At 43.2% G+C, this 15,158-nt stretch overlaps 2 protein-coding genes across 2 annotated transcripts; one reads left to right on the plus strand and one right to left on the minus strand.

Annotated features, from left to right (window-relative positions):
• Positions 1 to 286: 286 nt before the first annotated feature.
• Positions 287 to 6,243, minus strand: lca5 (lebercilin LCA5). The gene is made up of 9 exons (XM_030110681.1): positions 6,091 to 6,243; positions 4,421 to 4,821; positions 3,714 to 3,955; positions 3,295 to 3,600; positions 3,076 to 3,213; positions 2,881 to 2,977; positions 2,630 to 2,766; positions 2,383 to 2,548; positions 287 to 2,304 (listed from the first exon to the last, which is right to left on the minus strand). The coding sequence occupies exons 2-9, from the start codon at positions 4,797 to 4,799 to the stop codon at positions 1,421 to 1,423; spliced, it is 2,349 nt and encodes a 782-aa protein (XP_029966541.1). The 5' UTR covers positions 4,800 to 4,821; positions 6,091 to 6,243; the 3' UTR covers positions 287 to 1,420.
• A 773-nt stretch (positions 6,244 to 7,016) lies between these two features.
• Positions 7,017 to 12,586, plus strand: sh3bgrl2 (SH3 domain binding glutamate-rich protein like 2). Its single transcript, XM_030110735.1, has 4 exons — positions 7,017 to 7,194; positions 10,220 to 10,405; positions 11,532 to 11,612; positions 12,349 to 12,586. The coding sequence occupies exons 1-4, from the start codon at positions 7,150 to 7,152 to the stop codon at positions 12,361 to 12,363; spliced, it is 327 nt and encodes a 108-aa protein (XP_029966595.1). The 5' UTR covers positions 7,017 to 7,149; the 3' UTR covers positions 12,364 to 12,586.
• Positions 12,587 to 15,158: the final 2,572 nt, after the last annotated feature.

Genomic DNA, 15,158 nt, shown 5'->3' on the forward strand with positions numbered 1-15,158 from the left:
CTCAGCCGCCCCGGTGCACTTGTTTTTGAGCAGACAGCTCCCGGAGGAGGGGATTAAGGGGGGCGGGCGGGAAGCCTGCGTCAAAGTTGTGGTTGCCTGGAGACGCGGTGAGGAATCCCGCCGCATGAATATTACAACAAGCGCGCCACAGTGTGACACCCGGGCGGCGAACATTTATCTTTATTCACAAAACAACGGGACGAACGATGGGTACAAAATAGATAGGAGTAAAAAAAAAAAGAAAGAAAGAAAAACAACAACACAAAATACTAAATTGCACATGAAATACATTTCATACCGAATTGCAAATTCACTGAGAAAAACTTTTACAAACTTATGTCAAACTAGACACTCCAAGCTTTAAGATTAGGGCCATCCTAAAAGAAACAGTGCCTGGAAAATGTTTCGATTTGGATTTTTTTCAAAGTGCTGTACTGTCATAATTCTGACTTTTTCCTAATAATTCTAACTTAATTTTTTTTTTAATGTGACTCTTCTTCTTGTAATTTTGACTTTTTTGTCATACTTTTGACTTTCCCCCCCAAAATTTTAGACTCTAATCTCAAAATTATGACATTTCTCTCACAATTGTTTTCATGACAAAAGTCAGAGTTCTAATTTTTTCAATCTTTTTCTTTTCTTTTTAAAGGATGGCCCTAAACTTTTTCTGTAATCAAGTGTTTTTGGTGATAATGGCTTCATATAAAGTCACCATAAATAAATAAACATAAATAATAATAACTATATTATTCCTTTACCTCAATACTGCCTAGGGTGTCTACAGATTGTGGTGGTACCCTTCAGGGTTGATTGTCTTGAAGAACATAGTGCAGGAGACAACAAGGTTCTGGGAATCTGCCACAAACCAGGGAGGTTGTGCTGTGCTCATAAAGAACTGATACAAATCTGCCTTTTTGTAGTGTTGAATATATGAAGATTATCTGCAGAACAGTACTATTTTTAACATATTATGCAGTTTATAAAAGTGTTATAAAAGATACAATCACTATAAAATGTGATTGTTGTGTCACTCAGTGGAGGACTACTATGGCATAACTCTGAAATACCTTAACCATAACTCACATCCTAATGACGGTAGTTTGTAATGTTTGCTGATATTGAATAATTAGTTTCCTCTTTCAAAGTGCTAAAATGGAGATCAGTCATGTGATTTGAATCCTTTCTGAACTGGATGCTTGTGTTTTGCTTTGAGTTTGGCTCTTGCTTCTAATTTGTGAAATTACTTTTTGGTAACATTTTTCCAGAAAAAGAAAAGTGTGTTTGAAATTATGAAAGTGCAACAAACAAAAGTCATTAAGTTCACCATTTCTTTTGATAATACAAAAAATGACATGGATGTGTAGTGGTTAGCACTCACATCTCAGAGGATTCCCTGCAGAGGAACGGTGTTAATATAAACTTATAAAGTGAGTTCTTCTAGGTCATCATCAAAGGAAGCGATGGCGCAGACGGCTGGTCTGCTGTCTGCAACATGCACGCTGTTCACGGAGGATGCTGGAGGAGTGGAAGACCCTGAGCTGAAGCTGAGCAGCCCTTCCCTTCTTGAACGCACCCCATTGATGGCTGGAGGACTGTTGAAGACCTCCGTTTTACCGCCGCCGCCAGCAGGTGATGTGTTGGGTGCACCAAAGAGCTGCTGCATGAGGCTGGCCTTCTTGTCCTTTCCTGCTGCTTTTTCTGACTCCGCCTCTCTGAGGCTGAACACTCCGACTGCATCTGAAGCGGATTCCCGGTCTTCCTTGGGGGGAGGCGGAGGGAATCCGAGGGAAGCCCGGGAACCCGAATTTCCGAATGACGGAGCGTAGCTGCCAAACGCCAAGTCATCGCTGGAGATCTGAGACCGAAGTGCTCTCCTCCCCGGCCCCGCGGCGACGGCGTCACTCTCCGCGCCGGGCCTCCTCCCGCCGCTGCCTTTGCTCCCAGCACCGCCGGGTCCCGACCCCTCCGACTCTGTGAGGAAGATGAAAGAGTCCCGTTTCCTCTGCTCAGGAGGACGCGAGGCAGAGTGATCTCCAGAGGCGTGACTGGACTGGGAGCGACCCGACCCACCAAACATCACGTCCTGGACTCCGTGGTTTTGAAAGTCGATTTCCCGCATCTTAGCCAGCAGCTTGTCTTTCCTGCGCCGTGCCTCCTCCGCCGCTTGCTGACTGGCTAGATTCTCCTGGTTCCACTTCTCCACCTCTTCTTGAACGTGACCGTGCCTCCTGTAGCTTTCTTTCTCGGTCATGTTTAGGAGGAAGTTCGTCTCCTTTCTGTCTTCATCCTTTTCTTTCTTAGACTCTGTGAACACAAATGTAGTGAAAATCAGCCCGGACACATTGACCTGTATCAAAACTCCTCATTAGTTTGATTTTTTACCTTCTCTTAGTATCTTTGCCTTCTCTTCGAGCGCGCTCAGCGCCTGTTTCTGCTCTTCTTTCACCGGTTCTTTGTCCTTATCTCTGCCTTTCCCATTGCTGCTCTGCTCCTCCCAGTCGGGCAGCCTGCTGCCAGCGTCTGCCTGTTTGTCCGCTCTGTTCAGCTCCTGTTGGCAGAAACCGTTTAACCAAACGAGCTGAAGACCGAACATGAGGCCGGATCGTCATGAACAATGTGGACGTTTCACCTTGAGCGACAGATACTCGTCGGGTGGCTGTTCGCAGGACTCGTGGACATCGCTGATGGCGGGAGGCGGCGTGGGAAAGTCCAGACTTGACGCCCTGCCTTCTGTCTGAACCGCCTTGCTGCTACTCCTGCTGGGTACTGCAAGTTAGAAAAAGAGTACACGTTTCTGTGGAGTTGTTTTTTTCTAATAGCATTGCCAATATTCATGAGCCTGCAGCCTGACGGAGTGGAGATGAAACTGATCATACGTACCTTTCCTCCCTGAGCCGATGTCAGCCTCCTTCCTCAGCGCAGGTTTCGCCATGCGGTTAGCGTAAATATTTTTGGCATCAAGTTCTCTCTCCTTGTCCTAATTACAGAGAAAAAAGTACAAAATCAGTATTTCACACTAATTCTCTGTCAGTTTCTTTCAGAGAAGGCTTCCGGTGTGTTTCGGTGTGTGCACACCCTGAGTTTATTGGTGAGCTGATCCAGCTCTTCCTGCAGAGTTTTGATCTCCTCATGAGCGCTGATGGTTTTCTTCTTCTCTGCTACCAGCTGCCTCTGGAAGCTGCTGTTGCTCAGCTCTATGCTGCGCTCCAGTTCCTGCAACACACAAATACCTTCATTTAGAGATCATACCAAAATGTCTGTGTTCGAAAACTGATTGATACGTTCAGTAAGTACCCTGATCTTCCGCTCTGCCTCTTGCGCCCGTGTCTTCTCTTCCTCCAGCCTGCGATTTAGCTCGTCCCTTTCTCCTAATTCTCGCTGGCTGACCAGCTTTTTCAGCCGTCCAATGGTCACTTGACTCCTCTGCAGCTGCTCCTCCCGGTCCTTCAGCCGCTTCTCGGCCACACGCTCGCGCTCTTGCGTGCGCCGGAGTCTCTCGCGCAACACCTGCATGTCGTTGGAGTGGCGCGTGAGCAGCTGGGAGATCTCGCTTTCAGTGTCATCGTATCGCTGCAGGGCTTTCTCCTGACGCACCTGAAGCTGAAACAGGGAAAAGGATTGTGGGAGTTCGTCAGCGCACCCTAACAGATCTGTACAAGAGGCAAACAATCAGGATGTGGCTGCTCACAGGTAGAAGGTAGACGGATGCCTACCTGTCTGAGAATTCGATTTTCCTTCTGCAGCTCATCCGTGCGCTGCTGCAGTTCGGCCAGCGCATTACGCAGTTCATTGATCTTCAGGAGGCGGGCCGAGAGCATCCGCTTGGTGACCAGGTCCAGATCTTTCGGTGGAATGGACTCTTTGCTTTGCGAACGCACGCCCCTGCGAAGCTGCTGGGTCAGAGGCTGGCCACCGGGTCGCTGTGGGCGGGACATACCGCGAGATCCTACAACACCTGGAAAGGAGAAGAGCAGGTAGGTTTGATGATGTGCTGCTGACCTCTAGGCAGGGTCACCCTTGTGAAAGAGAGCCTGATCTCAGTGGGTTTTATCTGGTTAAACAAAGGTTAAAGAAAAGAAAAGGAAGACAGCAACAATTAAATACAAATGACTTTTCTATGGTATGACTGAAATATCAATGCACACAGTACATTCAAGACATCTCAAAGGTAAACATGAAAAATATTAGGCTAAATACTAATCAAAATCAAACTATATCTTTAATATTTCAATCTGAAATTTTAAAGTTGGAGATTTTTTTTTTGTTTATGGCATTGTCAATGCAATTAAAACAATTTATTAAAAAAGGATTTTTGCCTTCTTCAAAAATCAGGATGGTAAATTTTACCTTACAGTGCCATCAACTGGACAGTAAAATAAATTCATCTGGTGAGGATCAGGATTCTTTTTGCTTCAGTCACCTGTTTTCTGCAGAAGACTGTTTGCCCTCTTTGCTTGCAGCCCTCTTCGTGGAACAGGGGATGGGGTCCGCGACGGTGAGTATGGTGAACATGAACGATCTGACAGAGACTCGTTCTCATAATCCTCCGAGTAAAACGACTCGATGCTTCGTCTTCCTGACTCTCCATCCGACACCTGATCCCGGTCTGGATCTGAATGCCGGGTTCTTGTTTTTGATCTACTCTGGACACTGGACTCTTTTTCTTCATCGCTCTCATTCTTGTCCTGCTGGTGCTTTTTGTGCTTGTGTGAGGACGATGCACGAGAATCTCTCTTTGTGTTCTGAAGACTGACATCCCTGTTGTCTTCATATGGATCAGGTATGTTTTCAGATTCCATGCTGTCACTTGCAGAAGCTGAACTGAATCAGAAAGGAGAAAAAAAGACTATTAAAGTATTTTCTTCAGTCACAAACTATTAAGTCTTTGATTTTCCATACTGTATGCCGCAGTCATGATACAACTTATATGTAATGAAATTTTATTTTCCATGAGAGTAAAGTAAGTATGGTATCAGTCCTCCATACAATGGCTTCCAAAAAAATATATAATACACTGCCCCCATCTGCCCTGATCAATTTATTGAAAGACTGCTTCATTATCTCTGACTGTGGTCAAATACACACATAACCACATATTTAAATTATTTTTGTGTGGTGCAGTTCTGAGCAGCTTCCTTAAGGAATGCCCTGATGTACAAATAAATGAGTGTCTCTGTGTGGCATTACATCTCGTCCTTTTCGTGTGTCTAGCAGGATCAAATTTGCCTGAGGGGGCTTAGATCACACAGTGAATTCAGTGTGCAGGTCATGTTATCGTCTGGTCCTTTCATCAGGGTTGATGATGATTAAGCACATATCTATGGCAACATTTGTACACAGAGACAGATCACTGTCAGTGAGAAGCATGTAAACCAAGGCAGAGAAGTCCTGTCTGAAATACTAAGCTATAAGAAGAAATTTGGTTTCCCTCTGCAGCATCTCTGACATCTCATCTCAGGTCTCAGTGTTATGTTGTGAGGGATCTGATTGACACATGTCAAACACCTCTGTTGCCTTTATTACACATCTTGCTTCAACATAATTCAGTGTACATGTTTTAGAGAAACTTGGAAAATACGTGCCGTCAGTTTCAAGCTCTGTAGTGATAAATTGAGTTGCTGTGTTGTAGTAGAGCCGCAGTGGCCCGTGCAGTGTGACTGAACTGATTGGATTAAAGCAGGCCGTGTGCTGTTGACAGGTGCGGAGTTGTTTGTCACACAAACAGTCAAGTTATGCCCGATTGGAAATCCACACATGTCATTTGTCCCTCCGCAGACGCTCGTGTCATGCACTTGAGTACTTTGTGTGAAAAAGGAGCACATTCAGTCTGACGACGGAGGCACTGGGTGTGTGATGTCCAGCTTCTTGCCTCCTGATGCTAACATAGCAACAGAAAGCTGCCATCAACAGGTGGGGCGTGTGCTGAACGCGCCACTGAAACCACGCTGTCTCTTCTGGCTCTTGAGTTAAACGATACAGTTTAACCTGATCACTGAAGCAATGTCTACATTTTTGTTTAGACTCGATCGGCTCATGTTAGCTGTATAGCTTCAACTGCTAGCAAGCTAGCAACAACTTTAGCCAACTTACCGTTAGAAATGAAAAGGATTCGTTGTCAGCCCTTTGTGGAAGTAAACGATCATGGCTGACGCTTTAAAAACGAACACACGCCATCACAGAAACAAGAAGAGCATGATCCGTGGCGGCCAGGGGTGTTTTGAGAGCACTTCTCCCCGTCCACGCCTCGAGCTTTGCTTCAGTGTAGCCGCCGACGCGGAACCATGGCAACCACAGCCCCCCGCTGCAGTACCACACCTACCACCAGAGGGGCGCTGTTGTCATCACAATGCGTGCGCCCCAGGTCGTTTGTTCACATCACGACACAAATCAGATCCATAGACTTTAGGACCGAATCTGTGGAAATGCAATTTTGGTTCTTAAGATGTTTTTAAATTCAGTTTTATACAGGCTACTAAGGAATTTTAAAGCAAATCATGAAAATAATAATGATACAAAACAAAGGGGAACAAAATGCATAGATATTTATTATTAGATGACCACACATGACAGCTTGGAAAAGCTATAAATAATAGGGAATGCAATTCTGTCACTTGTTCTTAAACCTCAGATTTCATGGTTAATGAATATATGCCCATACCTTTAATCCTAAAAACGAATGAATTCCCTCGAAACATTCAACCAAAACATATAATAGCTAATAATTTGCTCGACTTTAGTGTTTTCACAGTGACAAGTGTGCCAGGAATAGTAAATTCACATTGAAAACTTAAATGCGTTTCCAACGATTCATATTTGATTCATTCTTATTGATCGTGACGGAAAAGGAAATCGACATTCTCACTATGAGATAGCTATGAATACGACTGGAACCTGTAGCCTGTGTTTATTTTGACAGGCAGGAGCGGAAGTTGAGTGTAGCACGCGCGTGTAAGTGCGCGCGAGCGCGTGTCTCCTCCGTGCGCCTCTCTCCGCCGCTCTCTCATCATGTCTCGGTGTAAACAGCGGAGCGGAGCTGCTTCGTCCCCTCTCAGCTGAGGCGCGCTTCAGTTTCCAGCGTCGGGAAGGACCCGGGACCCGCTGCCGCCACTCCGTCTGTATGTCGACCGTCAGATTAATTTGGGATTAAAAATGGTCATCAGGGTTTACGTCGCCTCCTCAAGTGGATCCATCGCGGTGAGTGTCTGCACACATTTCAGAAAACTTGCTGGCAGGTGTTTTTGTTTATCATTATTGTTTTTTTTAAGCGAAATAAATGAGACATTTAAAGCAGGAAATCTTTTCGCACAGCTGAATGTAATTATGTAATGTGGAGCGCGCCTGTACACAGGCGGTCAGCATCATTCACACAGGTAAGGAGAGGACCTCACAATTCTGTGAGCATTATTCAAGTAAAAATAATTTGATCCGTGCTTTGCCCCCTAAAATAATATATTTCATCATTTAAACAAACGTAAATGAAGAATCCTATATTCAATAGTACTTTGTTTCCACACCTGAGCGTTTATATAACATTTTACAATCCTCGTTTAGCTTTTGCAAACAAGTAATCCTGAGTTGTTTACAATTCCATGCAGCTTCATGGAGATCACAATAACGGGTAAATAAAAAGATAAGCCAAACATGCTGTATATAATGCCTTTAATCTGCCTGCAGGTCTCCTCTGGAAAATTAGATCACGAGACAACCTGAGCAAATGCAGGTCGAATAAATACAACAAAAAGGCACTGCAATAGATGCTTTGCCTGATTAGGAAGAAGAAGAACCAAAAGCAAGTTTCACAGACTACCTTTTGAGCAAGTACTATTGTTGTGATGGGTGTATAGATGAGAGTATTTGTTTTTGTAACTGTTGTCAAGATTGTTTTTGTATTTTTATTATAAATATCAGTGAATGTCATTCTTCCATGATCATATTAATAACCTTGATGAGTTGTTCCCTTCAAAGGTCTAAGCCTAAGAAAGGACTTAAGAAGTAAGCAGCAGCTGAGCTTAATCCAAACATAATGCTGATTTACTTCTGTTAATACTGAAAAAATGGGGTGAAATTATTAATGGAGGAGCTGATTATATGAAAGTAAGTAGTAAACAAAAACCAACCAAACATCTTTATCATTGAATAGCTTCAGCTTTCTTGTTTTCCTGATTTTTTTTTTCTTCCTCCTTTATAGGTTGAGATTTAACCTGTTGGGCTGAAAGAGCATTGTTTCTGCTTTGTCCATTTTAATTCTCAATAACTTAATAGATTCTTGAAAATCTGACTAACAATCTACATTTGTCTCCATGATAATAACTAATAAAAAAAGAAGTTGTAGAGTCTTGTAAGTGAACAACATGCACTTGTTGAAAAGGAAGCAGGGCTGATACTCTGAGCTGAAAATCATCAAACAACACTCCTACATGGATGTTTAAAGCATTAGGTAATGGAACAACCCGGCAATATATTTACTTTATCTTGAGAAGAGAAAGGCAAAATTTTGGAGGGTTTACACAGGAGTTATTTTTAACCTTATGACACATACATGCAAAACACCCAGACTCCCTCCTTTCATTAGTACAGCCGTGCACGCTTGAGTAGACCCACCATTTGGGTCAGCTATGTGTGGAGCTCATGTGAATTCAATTCTCCCCCGTATGCTTCTGAATTGAGTTAAGAGCAGTAAAGAGGAGAGGTGAGACTGTACCCACGATGGAATTTACTGTCAGAGTAGATTAGTGAAAGAGCAAGGGGGGGGGATAGATAACATATAAGTAGTAGAAGGTGAAACAAAGAAAATGTGGGAATGACAGAAAAAAATTCTTATCGAAAAATCCATAAACTCATGCAGGAATGAGGACAAAAATGGTGGGACTCAAAGGAAAGCTAGTGACCAAATAACTGCAGCGTGTGTCTCTAAAAATGTGCAGTCTATAGTTTAATACCATCAGATTAGTGGGGCGGAAATGATAAGCACAGAATGAGTGGGATGCAAATGAGGTTATCCCCCCAGCCTTCTGTAAATACATGTGTTGTGTTTGGGTCTCGTCAAAATTCACATAATCTGACCTGCTGCGTGGTGAAAACAGAGCGTTGAGAAGAATTAAAGTTCTCTGTCTTTTTAACAACAAAAACATGACAATTTCCAGGGTTTGTATGGATTTGAAAACGACTCTCTCCTCTGTTCAGCTATCTGTCTCTTTGTCTGTGACCAAAGGATTAGTTTTGTCTTAACCTTGGACTAATCCATGTGTTTTGGAAAGTGCCGTCCAACAGTGTTATGTGCCTTCATATGGAGTAATTTGAGTGTTTGTATGCCTTTAAATCCCACACGCACACACACGGACACACAAAATCTGAACTCATCCATCCAGGCTCACGCTCAGTGGGGGGCCTCCTTTATTATTTAAACCTGCTTGCCTTTGACTTCAGGGGACCAACATGTCATTTATGCTATGAAGTTCTCCGACGCCGACATGCAGGAAAGCCAAATAACACAAATTTAGATGGAGTTCAGCTCTGGAACGAGATCTAAACTGCCACGGGTCTCACCAAATACTGCCAGTGACTGTCATTTACCTTCTCGTCGGCTTCGATAGTTCAAATAAAGTTGTTTTATGACCAGATACAAAAGGAGCTTTTAGAGTCTGACAACAGGATTTGGATTGCGTGGTTTCAGTCTATCAATGACTGTCCGGAACAATCCCTCTCTGTCTCTGAGGTGGAACAATACCATCATTGTTGCTCCAGATTTAGTGCACGCTTATGTCCAATCCAAGTGTACATATGGGAGAGACATTTGGACCATTCCCTTTGCAGTTTTGATAGATAATCCAGGCAAGAAGAGATACAATGGCCCAATGCTCTTGTAAAACCATCCAACAGCGAGGCAGACTGGGCTTCTAAAATTATCCTCTGGTTTTCTTTCCCACACAATCACAAACAGCGTAATGCAGTACAGTGACACGCAGTGTCCCAGAGGGCAGAGGTCAGCCCTACAGGGAGCTGCCCCATCCTTCCCAGAGCCCGGCCTTTGAAAACACTCTGCTCTCTGTATAAGTCCGTGCAGCGTTTGTGGACATGGATCTTCGTTCGTCGTTCTTCTAGAGACGCAAACATGAGTTTAAATGTGTGTAATTCATTTTCAGGAAGTATTTTTAAATGTCCCTTTCCATTATTTTGTGTTTTTCCTCCTTCTCTTTGTCCCGTTGTCTCTCCTGTCCAGGTGAAGAAGCATCAGCAGTCGGTGGTGGGTTTCCTGGAGGCAAATCGCATCAGCTTCCAGGAAGTAGACATCACCATGCTGGAGGAGCAGAGGCTCTGGATGTACCGCAACATCCCCAAAGACAAGCTGCCGGAGAAAGGCAACCCACTCCCTCCACAGATCTTCAATGGGGATCGCTATTGTGGAGTATGATGAATACCTCTTTATAATACTTACTAGTCTGCAGTTAAGGTCTAGTCAGGTTTTTTACAGTTTTAATTAGAAATTAAAATTAATTAATACCTTAATTGTGTCCATTCTCCAGTGGCTGGCTCCCAGCTGTTAGCATCACAGTTAGCTTAGCTCAGCTGCTAGAGGTGGAGAGGAAACAGAGCCGGACTGACGAAAGTGGACAAAATACTCCTTCCAGTGGTCCAGGGGACGGCGTATTAGCACGTGAAGTAAATCCAAGTGGTTATAAAACATTTTAAAAGACTTGCTTTCTTTTCAATCCTTTAAAATAACCTTTTGATGCACACAGATCTGCAAAAGCATAGTGCTCCGCGGAAGGATATACCAGCGCACAGCGGCTGAGTCTATGGCTTCTACTGCTGTGCTCCTTTTAAAATGTTTTATAACCATTCGGATTTACTTCATGTGCTAATACGCCATCCCCTGGACCACTGGAAGGAGTATTTTGTCCACTTTCATCAGTCCGGCTCTGTCTCCTCTCCATCTCTAGCAGTTGAGCTAAGCTAACTACGATGCTAACAGCTGGGAGCCAGCGGCTGGACGAACGGACACAATAAAGGTATTCATGAGCTTATCTCACTTTGTAAATGATAGGGATAGGGCGTGGGTCCAAAATCTTCGGAGTATTCCTTTAAGGATAAATGTGTAAATAATGTGTATTTTTCACATCTCTGATTAGCTGCCAGACTTTTTCAAATTTACACAATGGCACAAGATGTTGTAGAAAATGAGTTTTCAGGTTACTGTCAGGCCATATTGATGTAAGACAGTCCGCGGTAAAGCTACCTACATTATCGAACCGGTTCGATCAGTGCTGGCCAGTCTCCGTCCTCCGCTGAGACTGCACGCTACTCTGTAATCCTGCCGTAATCCAGTTTCATGGACGGGGCAGATTATCTGCTGTGCCTGCCACTCTCACTGGCCAAGGTAATCCAACATCACTCTGCAATGTCACAATCACATTTATAGTTTCACCTTATATTAAAAGCAGCACTGGGAGGTCTATTTGGAGGAGTGCTCACTCCAGTCTTTTTGAGATTATGCCAACACCTAACATGTTTTTTTCCCTCCCTCCCTACAGGACTATGAAGCCTTCTTCCAGTCGAAGGAGAACAACACTGTGTTTGCATTCCTCGGGCTCAGTTCTCAACAGTCTGTGAAAGTAGGTGTACACACACTGAGGAAATGAACTGACTAATCAATCAGTTTTATCCTCCTTCAAACCACGATATCCTCCCTGTCTCTACATTGCATAATCAGCAGCTGCTGCAAGCTGTTTTCTGATTTATTTGATTCATGACTTATTGGCTTTTCGTGAACATCAGGCTTTTTTAGGGAACGGGAAAACGAGAAGTTAGATTAAAAGCATTCCATACATCTCGGTTCAGCGGCTTCAGTTTATTTTATAGATGTCAAGATTAATCTGCTGTCGCACCACAATATCCTCTTTGAACTTCGATAATCATAGTTCTTACATGAAGAGCTTATTTCACTGCTCAGATGATTTGGAAGCATTCAGCAAACAGCCCAAACACTTGAGCAGGGATGTTACAGAAAATTACAGCTAGCGTTGAGTGTTCCTGTTGTCGCCTCTCCAAGGGGTCTTATTTCAAACATCATTAAAGAGTATTTATTTGACTTTCCTCCAGTCACATCCTTTCTGTGCCTTCTCTGGAGGATTGGTGGATAACTAAGTTAAAAGTGATTCAATTACACCAGCAGGATGTAGCAGATGCAGTCTGTCTGGAAAGGCTCTTCATGTTTGTTTTCAGCAGTCTGCTAATGTGGTAATTAATGTTTTTGGGAAGAGGAGGCCTTTGTAGATGAGACTAGTTAGATTTCTTTTGACATGTAGATTCACTAATTAAATAATAAGCTGAATTTTTTTTTTCTTGCAGGATTCTGAGTCATAAATCTGTTTCATCCAGGAAATCTTTCAGCATGAGGTGAAAGCTGGCACCTGATCCTGTGCTGCAGCACCTCCGGTGAAATGATCCTCCCTCTACGGCGCCAGCATTTTGCCAAACAGTCATCAACGTGGATACTTCCTCATCCAACTTTAAGAAGAAAAAAAAAAAAACTGCTTAAACAACAATTCACCATTACTTTGTCTTCTGGGAATCAGTCGCAGAGGAAGATGATTAACTACGTTTCGAGAACTTTTGTGCTTCCTTTTTATGCTGGACACACAGTGGCAACGGACGCGGCGTTTCCAGGGCAGTAGCATCATTTCTGTATGTAGCGTCTTTTATACTAGCCAGCCAGAGCTCTCTGACAATCTTCAAGCAGCTGACGACGGTCCAAACAGTCAGGTGTAGTCTAGATGTAGCAGAGCAGTGCAGGTCGCCTGGATACACGCTCAAGTGTGTGTGTGTGTGTGCCTTATTGTGTGTGTCCGTCTCAATCAGCAGCTGTTAATGAAGGCCGTGTTAAGTGAGAGAAGCAGCGAAGGAGCACTTACTGAGACCTGGAAACAGCGAAGTCGCTTTAGCAGTACGCCTGTGAGTGTGTTTCTCTGCGACAATGGATGGGAGCGTCTATATGCGTCGAAATAAATACATGTAGTTCACTGAATGGAGCACAACAGACCAAATTTGATGTAATAAGTGTTTGTTCTAGTCAAATACACTGTCCTAATATATTCCACTGCTTAAACAAATTTAACACAAACTAATGTAGTTTTTAACAGATTCAGATTAATTCATACTCTAACTTTTTCTTCTTGTGACACTTGTTTACTGATACTTTTCAGTCCTCATGTAAACCGCTGCGGCTGTCAGCAAACATAATCCACACACGAGCAAACAGTGCATCTGTATGGTCTATTTTAAGCCCGGGATTAGCACCAGTGTGGTGTCAGGGAAGTGTTTACAGCCACAGGGCGATGTATGTGGGATGGTCTGTCAGGTATCTTAAACATGTCGGGACATCGTACGCCGTACAGCCGCTGTTACTCACTGGTGTGTTTCGTAGCGTTTTGATTGACTGTGTCCATTAGACCCCAACAGACACTGGAGCATATGACAGTTTGGCAACAGAAACATGATTTTACATGATCGCCAGCTTTATTTTTTAATCCAGAATTTGTTTGGCAAGGCTTTGGTTACTATCATGAGGCTGTTCAAATGAAGAATTTATCATCAAGTGGCAAATCTCTGATTCTTTCTTGGTGAACAGATGATGACGGTAGCATCCAATTCATTTCCTTGATTTGTCTTCATTCTATGTTTGCTCGTTCTAAATGACACTAAGCTTCATCGTCTATGTTACTCTCACATTCTTATTAAATTATCATGGATGGGTGCTTGGTTTAATTCCTTAGTTTGCACTGGAGGGACACACAACACCCTTGCGAGCCATCCACACCTAAATGCTGTGCCATTGAGCAAACAAATAGAGCTGAAATTGTACTTTATGGCCGTCAATGATTACATTCCTACATTAGTGGGTCTTTACCCTCATTGTTGAATGACGTGATGACGTGTGAGTGTTTGTAAAATGATACGTAAAAAACACCTGTTTGACCACAAAATGAATAAATGTACTTTCTGTTGCACTTCTCCACCTGTTACTTTGTGGTTAATTGCTGTGTTTTGTCTTTGCAAGGGGGCTTTAAAATTACTCTTAATTACACAACATTATATAAACAGTTTTGCATAGCTGGACAGAGTACGCTTCCAGGTGAATTTGCATTTATTACTTTTGTGTGCAACATCATGCATGCACTTGAAGACTTAACAGGCCTGGCACAGTAAGTCATTGCAACTTGCATAATGAATTTGGTAAATTTTTACAGACAGATGCCATTTCTGCTGGAACTGGAAAATGTAACTTGCAACAAACATACCCCAAAGACATGTAGCATCTCTCTTTAACAATAAAATACAGGGGTTTTTTTTCCCATATTGAAGCATGTCGGCTTGAATAGTCTCTAAGGTGAAACCCTAATTTTCAAGAAAAGCAGAAATACGTGAAAACAATATAAAGGAAAAGTAAAATCTGCTAAAACAAAGATATTAAAATAAGTTGGCTCTATTGCGAAAGGAGAGCCTGAGGAAGTGATAATGATTTAAGGCCTAATTTAAGGACGTGTGGGTGTCAGCACTCCTCAGGTTTTCAGGAAGTTTGCTCCACAGGTGATGAGCGTAGGAACTAAAACCTGCTTCATGCTGTTTCTTCTGACTCTGTAAACCCCGAGTAGACCTCTTCATGAGGACATCAGACGTTGCGCGCTCCGCCATCTTCATGTTGCTGAGGACTCTGGATGAGCTGCAACTGTCGAACAGGTAGTTTTTTTTTTTTTTTACTCAGTTGTTTTTGTCCTCTTTACAGCACATACAGTCCACTGTTACAACAAGTGGTAGCTCCATCCATCCAACATCATTCTTTCCAATGCATAGACACAACTGAACCCATCCTGTTCACACAGCTTGTTTGTCAGGCTGCTTATTGTGCCTGTTTGCATATGAGTTGTCGCGTCATTTACCATCAGAGACTGATGTAAATCTCAGAGCCTGTAATGATTTACCCAGACATCAATATGTGCTTAGCCCGCTGACCTCTCCAAACCTTTTGCAGCCGTCGCTAGTGGAAAATAATGACATGAAAGGGACGAGTGGGGCTGCTTGGTGTAAAATAGTTCTCTTTTTTTCTAGTTGTTTGGGTACTTTCTGTGTGCTGCTAACCTTTTACTGTCAAACTGTCTGGT

This window comes from Salarias fasciatus, chromosome 15, assembly GCF_902148845.1.
Source record: "Salarias fasciatus chromosome 15, fSalaFa1.1, whole genome shotgun sequence".
Classification (NCBI taxonomy): domain Eukaryota; kingdom Metazoa; phylum Chordata; class Actinopteri; order Blenniiformes; family Blenniidae; genus Salarias; species Salarias fasciatus.

Bases quoted from the DNA above. Each gene is read 5' to 3' on its own strand.
- lca5 (XM_030110681.1), bottom strand. From the start codon at position 4,799: ATGGAATCTGAAAACATACCTGATCCATATGAAGACAACAGGGATGTC. The intron at 2,767-2,880 runs GTACGTATGATC...TCTAACTTGCAG, and splicing joins CATCGGCTCAGGGAGGAAAG to TACCCAGCAGGAGTAGCAGC. The intron at 2,549-2,629 runs GTGAAACGTCCA...TTCTGCCAACAG, and splicing joins ACGAGTATCTGTCGCTCAAG to GAGCTGAACAGAGCGGACAA.
- sh3bgrl2 (XM_030110735.1), top strand. From the start codon at position 7,150: ATGGTCATCAGGGTTTACGTCGCCTCCTCAAGTGGATCCATCGCG. The intron at 7,195-10,219 runs GTGAGTGTCTGC...TCTCCTGTCCAG, and splicing joins CCTCAAGTGGATCCATCGCG to GTGAAGAAGCATCAGCAGTC. The intron at 10,406-11,531 runs GTATGATGAATA...CCCTCCCTACAG, and splicing joins ATGGGGATCGCTATTGTGGA to GACTATGAAGCCTTCTTCCA.